Raw genomic sequence first — 18,911 nt, 5'->3', positions numbered from 1 at the left:
GTCGGCAGTGATGAAATGCCATAAAGTACATTTATGCAAGTACTGCGCATACATGTGTCAGTTGAGGTATTTGTATCTCAGCTGACTGTTTCTGTCTATCTGACAGCTAGCGTGAGAAGTCACTTTGCACATGATGATGACATACAGAACATATGAGCTCATAAAATACATTGCACTGTTATGAAATACCAGACAGTTTACAAGTAGAGCTGCAACTAATGAGTTTTCATTGTCGATTAATCGATTGGTTGCCCTATAAAATGTCAGAAAATAGTGGAAAAAAGCCATCAGTGTTCCCCAGGGCCAGAGATGACTTCCTCAAATGTCTTGTTTGTCCACAACCCAAAAATATTCCGTTTACTGAGGAGGAGAGGAGTGAAGAAGGAGAAAATATTCACATTTAAGAGGCTGCAAGGAGGGAATGTGGACTCTTTCTTCTTAGAGTCACTAAAACTGATTAATCGCTCATCAAAAGAATTTAACACTTGACAAATAATCGATTAATTGTTGCTTCTAGGTGATTCAAATTGGCCTTGACCTCCTTTTTACTTTCTTTCTTGAAGTACATTTGCTTTTGAAAACTTTCAAAGAAGATTTTGAATGTAAAACTTGTACTTGTAATCGAGTAGCCTGTATCTGTGTGGTTTAACTTTACTTGTAATATAATATAATATAATATAATCATAAGAATAATAACTAACCTATAACCTATATAAATAACCTATTCAGCGCTAACAGCGGGACCCTAGAACAGACACCTGTTAGAGCACCCCAGATAAGACATATGTGTTTTCATGTTGACCTTGAAATCCAATCTGTTTTGGCCGGACCTGTGGGTCACGTGTGGCCGAACATCCAGATCAAACTATAGTCCAGCTAATGTAAACAAGTCCATCAGTCCCGCTTGGCTGAGTCTCTGGAAATTTCCACCTTGACGAGGTCGCAGCGTCTGGCTTCACAACAAACATTTGAGAGGGGCTGCTGGCCTACATCACCCCGCGGGCCACGCCCACAGAGCGAACCCACTCATTTCCCCACTTCCTATTGGCCGAGCCGAAGGTGTGTCATTCAGCATGACGTCGGACGCCAGAGCTGTACAGCGCCCAGAAAAAGTTTATAACCCGAATAAAACACCTGACACCACGGCTCATGTCTAACGGTGTGTGTCTTTGAATAAATTAGGGCGTGATGATTCCCGCCATTGAACTTGGTCCTTTTTGGCAGCTCATGAATATTAAGCAGCTGTCGGAGTCTTAAGACCGCCCCCTGCACCAACGCGGCCGCAGTCAGCATCCACCAGCGCAACATCTCACAGACATTTCATAAGACTTTCCGCTCGGCCGGTGGTGACGGGCTCATCTTGACTGGCTCGATTCCGACCTTCTGAACAGAGAAAATGGCTTTGAGGGGACCTCTGCTGCGTCTCGTCAGAACTCATCTCGGCCACACTTGCCAACAAAGCAGAGCTCAGTCCGTGGCGGTGCTGGGCGCCCCGTTTTCAAGAGGACAGGTAAGGAAGGCTTTTTGTGTATGAACATGGCTGGGGGTTATCTTAATTTAGAAAAAATAAAAATAAAAAAATCCCCACTTATCCATCTGTGATTTAACTCCTCTCTGTGTATTTGACAGAAAAGAAGAGGCGTGGAGCACGGACCTAAAGTCATCAGAGATGCGGGGCTCCTCGACAGGCTCTCCGCTTTGGGTAAGCGGGGAGGAAGGGCGAGCGCACGGAGCAGCCGGTGACGCCGCGTTATGTAACTGTGGCCGTGATGGACCGTGATGGACAGATTTAACTTTTACCTCCGGCCTTCAGCCAGCCTGTTACATCACCGGGAGACAGTAAATATAAACATCCGCCATGTAGCCTTGGAGCGGTTAGTCCAGCACACATGCGTTAGAGAACGAAGTGATCTCTGCCGTGTTACAGTGATACCACAGCAAGCACACCACAGCCTCTTTTTTTTAATGTTTTTGCGCATAGCTGAATAAAATCAAATCAGACACAAACACGGATAGCCTCTCTGGAATTTATGATGCTATAAATTCTTAGTGCATGACGAACAATGGCGACTATAAACTCCTGGTGGAGCGCCAAGCGATGCCATACAAGGGCAAGAATAAAGCCGCGCAGGGTCACCACGCGGAACAACGTGGACGCGTGAGAGGTGCGAGGTGGTTTCCTTTCTCTCTTTCGGGGTAGCCACATGTCTGGTTTAGTCATTCTTATGCGCGGCACATGCTCGGTCAGGGCGCAGGAAACGGACGGCTCATGTATTTCCACTGTCGTCACAGCCTCACCCTACAGTATAAACTCCGCTTTTTTTATGCGTCATCAATGGAAAAGGCTCCCGGAGACGGCAGGGAAGGGAGCGCTGCTTTGAAGCTGAAAAGGGGCACCTCAGGCGGAAAGAATCCGGCTTTATTTTAGCGCTCAGGTCAATGAGGCCGCATCCTCACATGTATGACACGATTTACCAGCGATGAATCAGCGCACATGAAGACCTACAGCAGCGGTCAGGGCAGGAAAAATGTGAAGATGGCGTGCTAGAGCAGGTTTTAAAATATCTCTGTGAAGGCTACTTCCGTCTGTGGTCCAGACTTATGTAACTACCAAGGACACACTGAAGAATAACATGGTGCCACAGCAGATACAGAACACCGTTTGGTACAAGGAAGTGATAAAAGCTACGATGCATAGTGATTGTTAGTATGAATCTGTTTAAAAATTGAGAAAGAGAAGACAAATTCCCTTTGCGATTAGCCCAAAGTGATGTCAAAACAATAAAAAACTTTATCATAATAGACCCAGCAGTGTGCAGACAGGATCATCTTACAAACATTATACAGTAAGAAAAGGTAAAGTCCCATAAACCGTGAGAAGGTCGCTGCAGACTGGATGGCTCAGCATGAGTCTTGAGTCAGCGGTGCTTATTGACTCCCCTGAAGACTAAAACTTGGCTACCATATGTGTGATAAGGCTGCTATATATAGTCTATGCCACAGCCTGAGTATATATCTATCATTACACCAGCGCTGACAGCAATCTAAGGTCACTAAAAACTCACTGCTGAGTTCTACAGACGGTCGGTGCTTGTAGGAATAAAAGGCAGCTTTGTGCAGGTTGTCACAAGGTGTACATTACACACTGAAGGTCTCCAAGATATACCAGGTGTGTGACAGGTAGTTGACACCTTTTCCTGTTTTGTAACTTTTGAGAGTTATGGTATGTTCCAGATCATCTCGGCATACGACAGGTGCGGCTATCCTCATCCTCACACAGATGAGCTATGCACTTCGCTATTATGTGGATCAGTGACACACAAGAAGAGAGCAAAATGAAAAGAGTAAAATAAAATGGTGTCAGACTACGGCTGCAACGATTAATCGAGTTGTCAACTATTAAATTAATCGCCAGTTATTTTAACAATTGATTCATTAGTTTGACTAATTAAAAAAAAAAAGTACAAAAATCTCTTTTTCCAGCCTCTTGAATCTGAATATGTGCTGGTTTCTCCACTCCTCTGTTTAACAGTCACAACAACAATAACAGCAGTATTTCTCGAGCTGGGACATCATTCTGTTATTATTATTATTATTTGATTATCATTTTTGACCTGTACCCTTGTGTTTAACAGTTGTTTTATGTCTGTTCATATTATTGTCTTTGTTTTGTTTTTTTTTTGTGATAATGTTGTTGGGCTGCCTTCTTGGCCTGGTCGCTCTTGGAAAAGAGATTTTAATCTCAATGAGGCTTTTACCTGGTTAAATAAAGGATATATATCCTCTGCAGCTGATATGCTGTCACTCCTCCGACAGAGGTTATTAATGCATGCAGTTATTGAGAATGCATACGTTTATTTCACTGCAGTGTCAGTCAGATATTTTCCGTAGAGCTGCTCAAATGTATTTACAGTTATGTTCCATATAGAAGAAAATCCACTGTGTCATAATCAGCGATGAGAAAACATGCACTGCTTTTGCTTCTTTCTTTGATCTGTTCCTTTTCCTGGTGACCTGATTCAGTTTGGCAGCAGAGACAACACCAGCTGTCATGTCACTAACTGAGCTGGGGACATGGAACCACACCCTAACTCAACTAAACTGCACATCATCTTGAAATGTTTTCACTGTGGGGGCTGGCGTCAGTTTGTACTGTAATTATATGTCTGATCAAGGCTGGTATCTTTGGGATTTAAGTACAGAACAAAGCATACCTAGTCTTGTGCGTCACGGGAAGCAGAAGCAGAACTCGCAGCCTTTGCATGCTCATAACTCATTTTGTGAATTGTCCTGCAATAGATTGCACGAAGACAAGGGCTATTCCTGTCCTGTCTACGAATGGTAATGAACCGCATTGGTTCCCCTTAGATCAGCAGAGTAAGACTACACCGCCATCGCGGCTCACGCTGCCAGATGAACCCCCAGTATGGTGGATCACATCACCTGTTTACTTCGCAGTGCGCGTCCTAAACTAAGTGGAAATCTTTCGGTCTTTACCCCTCCGGCCCTCTAACTTAGGGCGAACCGGCTGAAATTTGAGCTGACATGGGAGACAGGACCAGTGGAAAGTGCTCCGTCACTAATGTTCCACTGGCATTGAATGACTCAGCCTCCTCAGACTGCAAGGTAGACAAATGCAAGCCAAAACGGCAAACCTCTCCTCACTGAGTCACTGGGAACCTCACCTAAAAGACTGACTTAAAAGCATTAAGCACTTGAATTAATGGCAGCTTCTTGTTGCTCTTCCTCAGACTACTCCATCCACGACTTTGGCGACCTCAGCTTCCACCAGCTCGAGAAAGACGAGCCCTACATGGATGTGAAGTTCCCTCGCAATGTGGGTGCAGCTAATAAGATGCTTTCTGGTGCGGTGAGCAGAGCTGTTGCAGCTGGGCACACCCTCGTCATGCTGGGAGGCGATCACAGGTACTTTTCGAGGAATGCAGATTATACTGGTTGCAAAAAACACATTCCCTGAAGTCATGCAGTACAGCCAGAACAGTATTTCAGTGCACAAATGCACATAATTTTACAACATGTTAATGCTGCGACTCTGTATGGGGACAAGCGCAGCCTTTGAACTTGACCCCTGTGAATATCAGATATTTATGAAGCTGTCCTCCTTTCACAGCCTCGCTATTGGATCAGTGGGAGGCCATGCCCAGCAGTGTCCCGACCTGTGTCTCATCTGGGTGGATGCTCACGCAGATATAAACACGCCCATGACTTCTCCAACAGGAAACCTCCACGGCCAGCCTGTGGCATTCATGCTCAAAGAGCTGCAAGACAAGGTGAGGAGAAACACTCAGTCAGTCAGCTAAATGCCGGTGTGAGAAGACTAGTGAAACGGAGGAAATAACATTTAACGTTAAAACTAGTATTAAGTATCTAGAGTCTCATTTGATTGCTTCAGGAACTACACTTTGCAAAAAGCTGCATGCAGTAATGTAGGAACTCCCATCGACTTGTAACACTTCCTCATACGATACTCAAAATCTGTGACTTTCTAAAGCTGAATGTTTCCAGTCACCTGTTTAGCTGCTCAGTTCCCGCTCTATATTCAAGAGTTCATCCACTGACAGATGCTGGCACAACCAGTCATACCAGGCTAGAAACACACCTTTCTTTTAGACTTTTTTTTTTTTAAGAACTATTTAGGTTGCAGTACCGGTTTTATGGTCCACATGTGCATCTGCTTTTATATAGTATCAAATTCTACCTTATTAGTGTTATTAAAAATATTTCAAGTTTATATCAAGTGTCATGTTCAAGTTCAACCAAAAATCTCCTTCAAAAGTCATTGTAACATGATAATAATAATAATAATATGAAAACCCAGCAACAGTATTGATCAACAATTAGCTTTTCCAGATTTTGTGCAGATCTGTTTTTTTGTTTCTTTTTTAATGTGTTTTTTACATACTAACAGTGTAAATTACCAGATATCATACAGTGGTGGATGTTTTTTTATGTCCCTGTATGCTTACGCGTCCCATGTTACATTGTCTCCGTCCGTCCACCCCAGGTACCGGACATCCCAGGGTTCTCCTGGATGAAGCCGTTCCTCTCCTCGAGGGACCTGGTGTACATCGGGCTGCGGGATGTTGACCCCGGAGAGTAGTAAGTACACACTATGGCTTATAAAGCTTTCACCATATGTGGCTGATGATTTAATTCTAACACGTGTTTTTGTTTATTTCAGCAACATCCTGAAGAACCTGGGCATCCAATACTTCACCATGAGGGATATCGACAGACTGGGCATCCAACGGGTCATGGAAGTCACTTTCGACCATCTTCTGGCAAGGTATCTCTCACGGCTCATGACGTTCACTGACTGTTAAACACTCGTTCTGTTTATTGAACCAAACAATCTAAGTGAGCATTAAATTCCCATCTTTCCCACCTTCTGGAGCAGAAAACAGCGACCGATCCACTTGAGCTTTGACATCGATGCATTCGACCCGTCTCTGGCTCCAGCCACCGGAACGCCAGTGAACGGAGGTCTGACCTACAGGGAGGGAATCTACATCACAGAGGAAATCCATAACACAGGTACACAGGACTACAAATAAGGCTGCAACGCAGTATACAGACAGCCCCGTGCTGCTTTCACAGGTAGATTACTTTGTCTGACACGTGGACGTGTTGCTGTGCAGGTCTGCTGTCCGCCATGGACCTGGTCGAAGTCAACCCCTTCCTGGGGGCCAACCGTGAAGCCATGGAGGCCACCGCCGCTTTAGCAGTTGACGTCATCGCGTCGTCTCTGGGACAGACGAGAGAGGGCGCTCACTCGTCCATCGATGAGATTCCGGCTGTGAAGGAGGACACAGAGCAGCTCCGCCTCTGAGAGCGTGAAGCGACGTCATGGACTTTAACCACATCACCCCCGAGCATTCCACAGACAAACTGAACCGAATCGCGAGTTTTGAAGTTCGGAAATCTTGCTTCCTGTCTCTTTGCTGTTCATTATGTTGGTGAAAACAACTTCATGTCTGGATTCATAAAATGGATTTGAAGGACATTAATAATAATCCACAAGACTAACGCTGAGATGAAAGCCTTTGACATCGTTTAGAAACCACTACACATACCGATGGGAAAACTGTATTTAATAAGTTAAGTGTTAGAAGACGCAGCTGCCACATATTTATTGTGAGTTTGGTTTAAAAGAGAATGAACCTGCCTCAGAGGTGAGATAAACCAAGTTTGACTAAGTTTGAAGTCCACAGTCTAACGTGGACTCACACTGTTTTGTGGCTGTGCTGGTTGCTAAAGATGTGTTTGCACTTTTGAACTAGCTGTGGTTACTGTATCTTATTTAGAGTTTACTTTTGTATTTCCAGAATGAACATACCAGTATCTGTACTAGAATTGCTGAGTGTGAGGATATTTACTAACGCTTGAAATGCTGGATGTTAGTTTTTTAGTTTGAACTGATCTGATTCTTGGTCCATGTTTGACATGATGCGGCCGCTGAGAGACTATTGTCCTTGTAACAAAGAATTTATTATATTTTGGTCTTCCATAAATGTGATTACATTTTTTGTTCATGTGTCTTTATTTCATGTTATCCTAAAGGTATGTGACTCAACTCCTCCATTTTTACATCAGAAATCCACTATTTACGCCTGTCCTGTTTACACTGTAAACAACCTGTGCTGTTTGCCAAGTTAGCTTAGTGTGCTAGCGTGCTAACATTTGCTTACTAGCACTAAACACAAAGTAAACCGAGTCTGAGGGGATTGTCAACACTTCTGCAAGTGTGTGGTCATAAACCCAAGAGCTGGACAAATTAACCTTTGACCTAATCGAAAAGCCACCAAAGCAATAACAATTCACCCTGAGGGGACATGAGTATCAAATATCACGCCAGCTGTCTGCACTTTTATAGAAATTATTATCCGACGTCATACAACCCCGATTTCAAAACAGTTGGTACTGTCCTTCATCCAATCATGTGTTCACAAAGCGGTGAAACGTGCTCCATCCTCTTGGTGAACGACTGAGCCTTCCCAGGATGCCCCTTTCATTCCCATTCATGATACTATCACCTGTTACCAATCAACCTGTTTACCTGTGGAATGATCCAAACAGGTGTTATTGGAGCGTTCCACATCTTTCCCAGGCCACGTCTAAACATGGCCGGCTATTTTCATAAACAGATCATTTCACTCTCTCCGTTTTCAAAAATAACATTGTGCACACGTGTCTGTTTTCAGAACACTTTTTGTTTACACTAACCCGTGTGTGTATGCCGTCGACGCTGGCGGTGATGCGGACTGGCTCTTCGTGTTGGAGGGGGGAGAAGTTGTTGCACCTCCAAGCACTCATTCGTCTCTGCTCCTCGATATATCATAGAGCAGCTGTAACTGCAAATATAAACATACAAAAAGGGTTTGCACTTGGCGCAGGTGCAAGTTCTGGCGCATAATCTGACGTTGGTTCTCTGTTTTACATGCAAACCGAATTTTTCTACTCTGGCCAGAGTTTTTAAAATGCATCGTTTTCAGAGGTGAATTCTCCGTTTGCGTGTAAACGAAGGGCACAAACGAAGGGAAACGTCTCAAAATAACCGTGTACGTGTAAACGGGGGACCAGTCTTTGGTTGCTCCTTTTCCAACTTGTTTGAAACGTGTTGCTGCATCAGATTCAGAATTCAATTCAAAATATCTTTATTAGTCCCGTAAGGGGAAATTCCAAAAGACTTCCAAAAGAATTTCAAAATTCAAAATTATTCCAAAAGAATAAGTAGATATTTACAAAAAATCAATGAAGCTGACGAGCTCAAACATTAAATATATTGACTTTGTGCTGTTTTCAGCTGCGAATATGTCAAAAAGGATTAACAAATGAACACATTCTGTTATGTTTTCTTGGAATCAACGTTATAGTTACGTTGAGGATTACATAATTTTAACTGTTATATAATTTACCATGTGGTCACACCGGTAATGTTTCACCACATATTTTCCTCTGCCCACCCATCTACCTGATCTGCTGAAGCAGGAAGCCAAACATGTTTTCGTACCTGCCATCACACCAGGAAGGCATGATACCTATGTGGAAGGAAAACATTGTGGCAGATGTGGAACTTCAAAAACAGAGCACTAAAAACAACCTTATCAGCTATTATTTGAGAATTAATTTCACAGTAGCAGATGGTGTTTACACAGCGCCTGCCCGGCCGGGAAAAGCCTTCAGCTTCAACCAAATTCTGGCAAAGTCACCTCAACAGAGGATGTTCTTTGTTTCAAACTCTGGCTCGTTTGGGTGCTGCCCATTGAAGAATCAGATACAATCCAGATTGAGGTTAAAGATAAACTTTAATGGTTTGTAGACTGTCAAATAAGGAATACTGAAGCCTATATGTAACAGTGATTTTATATCATTCAGTGATTAGACGACATTAACTGTTAAGAACGCTGCACGTGTTAAGAGTTTCTACTCATTTCTCACATTCACACCTCTGACTGATGAATTTGGCCTCAGGTTTCAGTGCTCAGAATTGGAAAAATTAGCTCAACACAGCAATTTGGATGCTAAGCACGATGACACAACAAAAACTGGAGCCATTTCATCACATACTGTTGTTAAGTACTATGACGCCAATCAGTACAACTGCTCTGAGAACTAATGGCAAAGAAATCCAATCTGAGGTTTCAGAAACCTCTCAGAACTGCTGCGTCAATGAGCACCAGTAACGTTTCTGTTACCGGAGGATATACAGGAAGTAGATCACACTCATGTTGAATAAATCCTTGCATACAGCAGAATCATCCGGAGCAGCCAGAGGATCGTCCTGCAGGGCATCCTGGGCAATAACAGTCTGATTAAAAAAAGTGCAAATGTCACAGTTTATCCACTGAGTTCAGAATTCTCGTCAAATGAACTCCACCTGGCCACGGACAGAATCTCCTCTCAGGAAAGGTTCGCTTTAAGACTGAGCCACCTCATCGCACTTACAGGCTGGCTGAAGACAGCAGAAGAACATTATTGCTACTAGATGGTCAGTGGAGACAGATGTTGAGAGTCGGGGTTTGCCCCGGATCCAGAGCGCAGGCTGATCTCAGAGGGTCCAGTCTGATCATCGAAAGAACTTCAGATAAATCACAGCGCCCAGAATGGCCAGCTCCATTATGATGATGATGCCTAAAAGCAGCTTGTTGGTCACCACCCTGCAAGACACAAAAGAGGAAAGTCCACGATAAGAAGAGGCTCTGCTCTTTCTTGTTGTATTTATACATATTTACATTTCACATTTGTGAAATTTTGACTTGAAGTGAGCACATTTAAGTAGAACACAATTTTAACATTCAGAGTGAAGCTGGACTCTGGAATCTGTGGATCCGTGATTTCAGATTCATATCCAATAAATGAGTATTGGCACCTGATATGATACTAGATTGGTTCGGTCCTTATTCTCTTGAACAGATTAAACAATTACTAGGTTAATTAAGAAAATGATTGTCGGAGCAGTCAGGAATAAAGATAATGGTTAGCTGCAGCCCTAATCACCAGTATGTAATGCAGAAATGCATTAAGAGTTAATCATGCATCAAATACATGTTGTAGTGTAGTCAGTGTGCAGCATTTTGTCTTGTTCATGTACACGATAACAGTACTATACAATATACTTTATGTAATGTACAGAGACAACAGGACCTCACATGCAGTTAAAGGCAAACCAAAGAAACATTCAATCATTCAGTGCATCAATGAAAAAGAACAAGAGAGATGAAAGTAAAAGCTCTTCAGAGGGGCCACTTACCGCCGCGCCATGGCACGAAGGATTTTTCTACTTCGACCAAGGTTTTCTCCAGTATTCACCAGCTGCAAAATAAACCAGACAGAACAGATTTAAAAAAAAAAATCAGTCTGAAGACAACAAACAGTGTTTTTACTTCTACAAATTTTGAACAAAGAAAAATGAAATAAAATAAAATAAAATAAAATCCAACTACTATCAAGAACATTGACCCAAAACTGAGCTGGACCCTGTTTTGCCCTTAAACTAAGTACACCTGCTGGTCTGCTTTCAGAAATTCCATTAGTGACTAAAGCATCTAATGTACAGTCTCTACCCTGAACACATTAAACTTCGTGCTGTCCTGTGCAGTAACATACTGTATTAACTGAGAGCTCACTCTGTCTCTGGTGCGGTCCAGCTGTTCCCTCTGCTCTCCCAGCTCCTCGATGATATCTGTGCCGATCTGCTCCGTTTCAACGGCGATGCGCTGGCTTCGTTCAATGCTTTGGCTGGCGTTATTCAGGGACTCTGTGCCCTGGAGCAGCAAGGCTCTCTGGGATTGCTGGTGTGTCTGCAGGGGGGGATGACAGAGCCAAACACGGTAAATGACAGAGAAGGAAGAAAAAACATTTCTAAAAATAGGTATATAGTCAGATACTTCCTTTGATAAGAATTAGTTCTGCTGAATATGGCTCAGGGGTCATTTCGCAGTAAAATTTCCTTCTTAGTGAGGCAACACACAAAAAGCTGAGACACTTCCTGCTTTGTTAATTTCCTTATAAGAGCACTGGAAATGTCTCTGCATGCTGTCACATTGATGACTTCTCCATAGCTACATTTTGACATAATGAAGGTATATCAATACTGCAAGCAACCATACAGACCTATACGTGGTCGTGGTTCTGTTTAGAACTCTCACAATGAGAAGACACCACGCTCAAACAGCATTTAGGACATATCAAAGCCCACAGTCCACACTCACGCTTTGATGGTTTTGTGATGAGTAGATGCTGTGATGACTTCCTCCCAGTGGCTGGTTAGATGAACCAAAGCCAGGAGCTGAGTTCTTCATGTCCCTCTGCAGCTTGCCCAGATCCCGGCGGTACAGGCGCAGCTTTGTAATCATAGCATTTCGGTGCGAGGAGGGGGCGGTACGCAGCTCTTCTTCCATACCTTGTAACTGGACACATAAGAACATTATGACATGTAATTCCAGAGAGAGGAAAGAGCTTCTTCTGTAAAGAGCTTGTGAACACATTAATGGTGACGTGACCGTGAAGAGCACAAACCGGAGCAGCTAACGTTAGAGTGATACCCTTTACTTTGTATGTAAAACTGGCGTAAAGGTTAATTAAGTATAAAGCTATTGCTACTTTCTCTACTGTTAAAAACAACTGTTTACATCAATAATGGGAAATCCTACATATGGCATTTATTAAAGTTAGCTAGTAGCTAGCAGATGTCATTTAAGAAACAAACTGGAGAGCAGCTCACCACTTCCTCAGCCTCCCCCTGCCTCTCATCGAAGGTCCTCACCAACCTCTTCCTCTCCTCTGCGAATACAGCAAGAGTTTTATCAGCACAGAAAACATCTCCTCAAGTGTTTATGACTTTAGGGACACAGTTAGCTAACGTTAACATTAGCTGGTGAGCTGACAACATGAAGTGTTTACCTCCGTGGGATCTCAGGGCTCTCTCTGGCATTAGCCTGAGCTCATCGTACAGTGATCTGTAGATTTCGTGCAGCTTCTCGAATTCCTCCGACGACATTTTTGCATTTAGAGTAGCTCAGATGCCTTTTCTTGACAAACGACTCTGTCTTCTGCTGTAAAACTGAACACTAAAGTTAGAACTGTAAGTTAATGTAATAGTTTTGCTTTGACGATGATCAGATCCCCGGGACTTTTCCGCATGATGGTCCTCGTGATCGACTGTCTGAAACTCCAGACCAAAAACCAAACACTACCATGTTTCGGTATTTTTATATTTATTTTTACTAAACAATAAACCAGAATAAATGTTACATCCCATTAAGGCATATTTATAACGAAAATAATGCCAGATCCTGGTGAAAACAACTTTAAAAGCACCCGGATAGCAATTTTAATCAGGCACCACGTTGACAGCTTTCACAGCACCTTATGGGAATCGAAGTTCTAAACGCTACTATAACTGTTTACTGGTTTAGTGTTACAACAACAACAACAACAACAACAACAACAACAAAACCCAGCAACTTAAAAAAGTAATAATAATGAGCACCTGTTTTTTTAATGTAAATCCTATTTGTTTGATTTTATTCAACATTTTTAGACTTATTATCAATTATTTGTTTTGCTCATAGCTGTTGATTTCATGGGGGGGGGGGGGGGGGGGGGTTCTCTCAGGTTTGTGTTGTTCTTGAAAGCATTTGTCTTTTAAGGTAAAATAAAGAAAACAATAAGTTATTTGAAGCATGAAATCGACTTGTGTTAATCAGCCCAACAAAGTCATCGGAATTAATTTGGAATATTTTGAATTAATTCGTTATTCAAATGATGTATGCCCTGATTAACCGGGGAAAATATAATTTGCCATGCTATACTAAAATATATTCTTAATTTTAAAATAATATTGAGTAGTTCGTCTCCGGTCAGGCTATAAAAACTACAATCCCATGATTCCGTTCGCGGTGTAGCTTTCACCCCCCTCTCCGCTCTGCACCCGCTTAAGCTTTGACATCAGCTGTTCTGCCTCCAGAGCAGCAGCATCCTGCAGGGAGACGTAGAAAAGAGAAGATCCGTGCTATGATGTGGCTTTTATTAATCGTCGCGGGCGTCGGAGTCGTGACGTTACTGGTGCTTTTATTTGCGCCGCACATACGGTAAGAAACAATGATCACACTCGGTCATTCTCATACAGATGCTTAACACATCGCGGATTGGTTGCTGCTTGGTTGACGGGGCATTACATTGCACTGATGCATCTATCACGATCAGGCTCATTTACATTGTAAGAAACACTGTCTCGCGCTCTCGAGCGTCTTTTTAAAGGTTTTATTTCAACCTTTCACCGTTTCACACGACGCTGAGAGATTTTCTGAGCAGAAAATCAATGAAACACAATGATGGAGCTGGGGGAGTTTCTGCACCGAGATGCACCGGGAGACTTCCAGCAGAGAAGCTCGGGCCTATCAGGAGGCTGCGCGTGGGAGGAGTTATTTATGTACGCATTACTCCAGCGCGATGATTGGCTGTGTGGCGGCCGTGCTGAGTGGCGTGGGTCGTACGACTCAGCGCTGTTCATTATCCAAGTTTCTGTGTGAATTATTAAGCCAGGCGGTCCATGAATCCAACCCTAATGAGGACATAACTTGTGCTGACATGTCATTGACATGGAGCCGTCTGCGGCGGTCCAGCGCCGGTGTCAGTCAGTGGTTGTCGTGTGTTCACAGGAAATATGCAGCAGGAGGAGTGTGTCAGTCCACAGCCGAGCTGCATGGGAAGACAGTCCTCATCACTGGGGCCAACACAGGGATTGGGAAGGAGACAGCCCTGGACCTCACGAAGAGAGGTGACTTCATGGTTTCACGTTCAAACACGAAGCTCAACACCTCATAATGACCTCAATCCACCTCTGACAGCCAGAGGAAACTGGAGTATCTAACCATATATCAATATATTTATCAGAATATAATAATGTGTATCGTAATATGGGATAATAATACACTGATGTGCAGTATACTAACAATATACTATATATTTATATAATGATAAGGAAAATGCAAAATAATCAGAATAATATTCTGTGCGATAAACTTTGTTTCAGTCTTAATGCTTGACATCAGAAAAAACTCGTAAATTTAACAGATTTTATAAAAGGCTGTCATGATGTAATCACATTTTTATAAAACGATTCTTCCAAAAGTCGTTAAAATCAATCGTTCATCATTAATTTCCTGTATGAAATAGTTCATAATGAGCTCCACGTCAACCAATGACAACATGCTTTTACATTCATGCATGAGTCATAATAATATAATATATAACAGTCACAGGGGACATTATTCTGCATTGACTTCTTTTGCTTTTAATGCTTTTTGCATACTTTTACCTAAGTGATATTCTCAACGCAGGACTTTTACTTGTGTCCTGCAGAAGCAGCCTCTACTCTATCCTCTTCTGTGAATTCATGTAGTTTGTGTTTTGTTCATAGTTTAGCTGCTGCTTATTTTTCACGTGGCAGGGGCTCGGGTGATCATGGCGTGCCGAGACGTGGACAAAGGAGAGGAGGCTGCGGCCAGTATACGAGCCGCAAACCCTGAAGCACAAGTGGAGGTGCGAGAGCTGGACCTGGCGGACACCTGCTCCATACGAGCCTTCGCACAGAAATTCCTGAGAGGTGAGCACAGAGCAGCGGTTTGACACTCGCAGCACCGCTCCGGTCTCATTTAACGGGTTTGTTTCTCCTTCTGTGATGCGCTCCTCCTCAGAGGTCAACCAGCTTCATATCCTCATCAATAACGCCGGGGTGATGATGTGCCCCTACACAAAGACAGTCGACGGCTTTGAGATGCACATCGGAGTCAATCACTTGGGTAAGAAAATGCTAATTATCATATCATTATTATAAGTCTTGTTCTTTCACTGTGTGTTCGGCGCTGACTGCATGCGCCTCTTACCTCTGACAGGGCACTTCCTGTTGACGTCGCTCCTGATCGGGCAGCTGAAGCGCAGCGCGCCGGCCCGGATCGTGGTGGTCTCGTCCCTGGCGCACAACTTCGGCTGGATCCGCTTCCACGACCTTCACAGCCAGGGAAGCTACAACAGCGGATTAGCTTACTGCCAGAGCAAACTGGCAAACGTGCTCTTCGCCAGAGAGCTGGCACGCCGGCTCAAAGGTAGAGAAAAACGCCGCCGCTCTGAGTGGCAACACACAGAGGATTAGTGGTGCTTTGTGTAAAGGTAGACAAACAGCAGCCAGACTTTTAGTTTTAATAATGTCGGTGTTTGAAGACCAAGTGGAAAAAATGTCCATTCTCCTCGCAGGCACCAATGTGACGGTGAACTCCGTCCACCCGGGGACGGTGAACTCTGACCTGACCAGACACTCGACCCTCATGACGATACTGTTCACCGTCCTCTCCACGTTCCTCAAAACCCCTCGAGAAGGAGCGCAGACCAGCATCTACTGTGCCGTGGCCGAGGAGCTGCACTCCATCTCTGGGAAACACTTCAGGTGGGTGACAGCGGGCTGGAGCTGCTTCTGGAGGCAGATGCTGCATTTGTTCTTCTCTGTATTGCACTGAATTATTGACACGTTAACAGTTGAGGGAAAAGCGCAGAGCGACAAACGTTTGCCTGTTTGGCAACCTGATATCAACTCATTTATTAATTATGTTTCATTGCCCAGTTGTGAAAAACTACACAACCCACAAGCTTCAGTGTTTCCACGGGACAGCTGCCACCTTTAATCCACATCAGTGACTCTGACATGGTTGTTCCATTACAGTTTGTATTTTTTTTATTTTATAACAACTCTTGAGGGGATGGGAAAGGATTGTCAGACTGTTCAGAGGTCTGGAGAAAAGCTAAGGATGTGTTTTATCCCCCTTTACATTCCCTGTCACGTGAACAGTTATTCCTGGTTTATATAAATGAAAAGGAGGGTGAATCACCTTCCTCTCTACTTGTCGCCAAGTGCTTGCTCATGGGGGAATTGTTGGTTTCTTTGTAGATAAAAGAGCTTGGTCTGTACCAGCTCTATATGGAAAGTGTCCTGAGACAACTTCTGTTGTGATTTGGCGCTATACAAATAAAATTGAATTGAATTGAATTGAATTGAATTGAATTGAATTGAATTGAATTGAATTGAATTGAATTGAATTGAATTGAATTGTTTACCTCTCATCACGGTCGATTTACTTCCCCTCTCTGCACTCCTAATTATTGTTTTTATGTGTTGTTTTCTATCATGAAGATTAAGAGTCATTGTAAGAGTGACAGCTACAAACTATGAGCGAAAATATGAGGCGAATGAGGCAAAGTCTACAGCCAAGCTAGCTAAACGCTAACGCTAACTTTGGAACATGCTAATTTTTAGCAGGTGTACTGTTTACCATCTTAGTTTAGCATGTTAGCATGCTAATATTCGCTAACTAGCACTGAATGCACAGTACAGCTGAGGCTCATGGGAACAAATCAGCTAATAACTGATAATAAATAACTGATTTTTGTCTGTCTAGAAGCTCAGTATCATGATGATTCAGCACATTTCATTCACAGGAAATTTAAACGCACTTTAGGGCAAAAAAAGACAGATAATTGTCAGTTTCCCTCGATTCTGCTGTCTTACAAGCACATCTATCTCCTCACTTTCCTCATTTGAATGTACTCATTTTATAAAATCAAACATGCATCTTCAAGACTTTCCAGGTGATTAAGCAGTAATCCTCATTGTATTATATAATGTATTAAATATCATTAAAGTAAACTCACTTTGTGCTTTATTTAAATTGTGTTTGACAGATACTTTTAAAAAGTGTACATTAAATAGATCCCATTAAGTTCTACTTCAATGTGTTAAAATTGAATATACCAATTCTGCAATACTGCATGGTATTTCAAAGTACTTTTAAAAAGTGTCCTTTATTGTAATTGCATTATAAAATGTACTTCAGTGTACTTTTAAAGGGTATGCTAAATTACAAATACTCTTAATAGTAATTAAGTGCACTTATGAAAGGTGTACTTATTTTCAAGTCCTTTGTAATACATCGTTAGCGTGCTTAATTAAAGTGTACTTTAAGTTCTCTTCATTTTATGTATATTTAAGTATATTTCCAACACATTGGTGATATAATACAATTGTACTGTGTGTTTTGAATGTACATGAATACTGATTTTGACTGGTGTACTTCAGTACACTTAAAGTTTGTAGAAATTTGTGCCAATTTAGACACTATTTACACTTCAAGTACACTCAAATATTACTCAAGTGGTACTCAAGGAGTACATTTCAGTATACATGAAGTGACACGTGTTCAAACGTGTACAAGCAGCTCCTCCTTTCTGGTCTTCATTACATTATCACAGCACACAGAGTCAGGATGACCCCCCATCATCAGCCCCTCTGTAATAACCGCCCCCTCCTCTCATTTCAGCGACTGCGCCCCTGCCTTCGTCGCCCCACAGGGAAGAAGCGAGGACACGGCGAGGAGACTGTGGGACGTCAGCTGTGAGCTTCTCGGCATCGAGTGGGACTGATTCGACTTTTAACCGCCATTTATCTCAGCTCTCAAAGGAGTCCTTATTCCTTCTGTTATCATTCATTTCATTATGGTTTTGATGTTCTGTACTTTGAACGTTTCTTGCCTAATAAGCGGTCAGGTAATACTGTAAGAGGTACTGTAATGTGAAGTTGCTTTTTTTGTAATAATGCAGCCATTACATTATAATAACTCGAGTATTTTGGTGCCTCTTCAAACCAAAACCACTCGACTGTATTATCCTGTAACCACAGATAACTTTTGGACTCTATTTTTTTGTGACACAATGTGAATACAGTGTACGCAAAAAAGCAACTAGATGTATTTTAATGCTGTAGGAAACTTTGAAGGGTCAAGTCAGGGTAAATGACCAGCATCTTTATCAGATAGTCTATGTTTTGTTTTTTTTAAATCTCTCCAAATTTGCAGCTAAATTCTTGACTTTTCTGCCAGCGTTTCTAAACAGTTGCAGGGGTTCTTGTAGTGCTTCCAGGTTGATGCAAAAAATTAGTAAACTATCGAAGATCAGCATCAGTCTGAGCCATGATTACTGCTTCAATTGCATTGATGTATTTTGTGATAATGCAGTCAACGTAGATTATAAGGAGGCTTTTCTATTTAAACTAAATCAGATTTAGAATCACGTCATTGCAGTACTTGCAAGGAGTTTTTTCATCTGCATTGCCAAAACCTGCACCTTCCTGGAGGAGCTACACTTTTACATTTCTAAGGATCTTCCCTGCTCATGTCTCCCTCTCAGCATTCACATGCAAAGGTTGCCAAGAGTTTACATTCTGTGTTTTATACCAGTGAAACATGCCTTTTACTATACTTACATTCATGTTAAGAGTTGAATGTTTACAATTGATGTAAATAAATGAAAATATTACTATAAGGTTGCTTGTATCCTTTGAT

The 18,911-nt window shown here is 42.5% G+C and overlaps 3 protein-coding genes across 3 annotated transcripts; 2 read left to right on the top strand and 1 right to left on the bottom strand.

Moving 5' to 3' along the window:
* The first annotated feature begins 1,031 nt into the window (after positions 1 to 1,031).
* On the top strand, positions 1,032 to 7,547 carry arg2 (arginase 2). Its single transcript, XM_070979447.1, has 8 exons — positions 1,032 to 1,510; positions 1,630 to 1,702; positions 4,752 to 4,926; positions 5,132 to 5,291; positions 6,026 to 6,120; positions 6,203 to 6,307; positions 6,419 to 6,555; positions 6,660 to 7,547. The coding sequence occupies exons 1-8, from the start codon at positions 1,397 to 1,399 to the stop codon at positions 6,848 to 6,850; spliced, it is 1,050 nt and encodes a 349-aa protein (XP_070835548.1). The 5' UTR covers positions 1,032 to 1,396; the 3' UTR covers positions 6,851 to 7,547.
* A 1,706-nt stretch (positions 7,548 to 9,253) lies between these two features.
* Positions 9,254 to 12,687, bottom strand: vti1b (vesicle transport through interaction with t-SNAREs 1B). The gene is made up of 6 exons (XM_070978497.1): positions 12,424 to 12,687; positions 12,245 to 12,303; positions 11,733 to 11,930; positions 11,148 to 11,321; positions 10,772 to 10,833; positions 9,254 to 10,178 (listed from the first exon to the last, which is right to left on the bottom strand). The coding sequence occupies exons 1-6, from the start codon at positions 12,518 to 12,520 to the stop codon at positions 10,088 to 10,090; spliced, it is 681 nt and encodes a 226-aa protein (XP_070834598.1). The 5' UTR covers positions 12,521 to 12,687; the 3' UTR covers positions 9,254 to 10,087.
* A 769-nt stretch (positions 12,688 to 13,456) lies between these two features.
* Positions 13,457 to 18,891, top strand: rdh12 (retinol dehydrogenase 12). The gene is made up of 7 exons (XM_070978496.1): positions 13,457 to 13,613; positions 14,184 to 14,302; positions 14,975 to 15,130; positions 15,222 to 15,326; positions 15,420 to 15,629; positions 15,778 to 15,967; positions 17,892 to 18,891. Exons 1-7 carry the CDS (start codon positions 13,537 to 13,539, stop codon positions 17,992 to 17,994), a joined length of 960 nt encoding a protein of 319 aa, XP_070834597.1. The 5' UTR covers positions 13,457 to 13,536; the 3' UTR covers positions 17,995 to 18,891.
* Positions 18,892 to 18,911: the final 20 nt, after the last annotated feature.

The sequence above is a fragment of the Chaetodon trifascialis genome, chromosome 14, assembly GCF_039877785.1.
Source record: "Chaetodon trifascialis isolate fChaTrf1 chromosome 14, fChaTrf1.hap1, whole genome shotgun sequence".
In the NCBI taxonomy this organism is placed as follows: Eukaryota; Metazoa; Chordata; class Actinopteri; order Chaetodontiformes; family Chaetodontidae; genus Chaetodon; species Chaetodon trifascialis.
The sequence above is the reverse complement of the archived record's forward strand: the minus strand, read 5'-3'. Positions and strand labels throughout refer to the sequence as shown.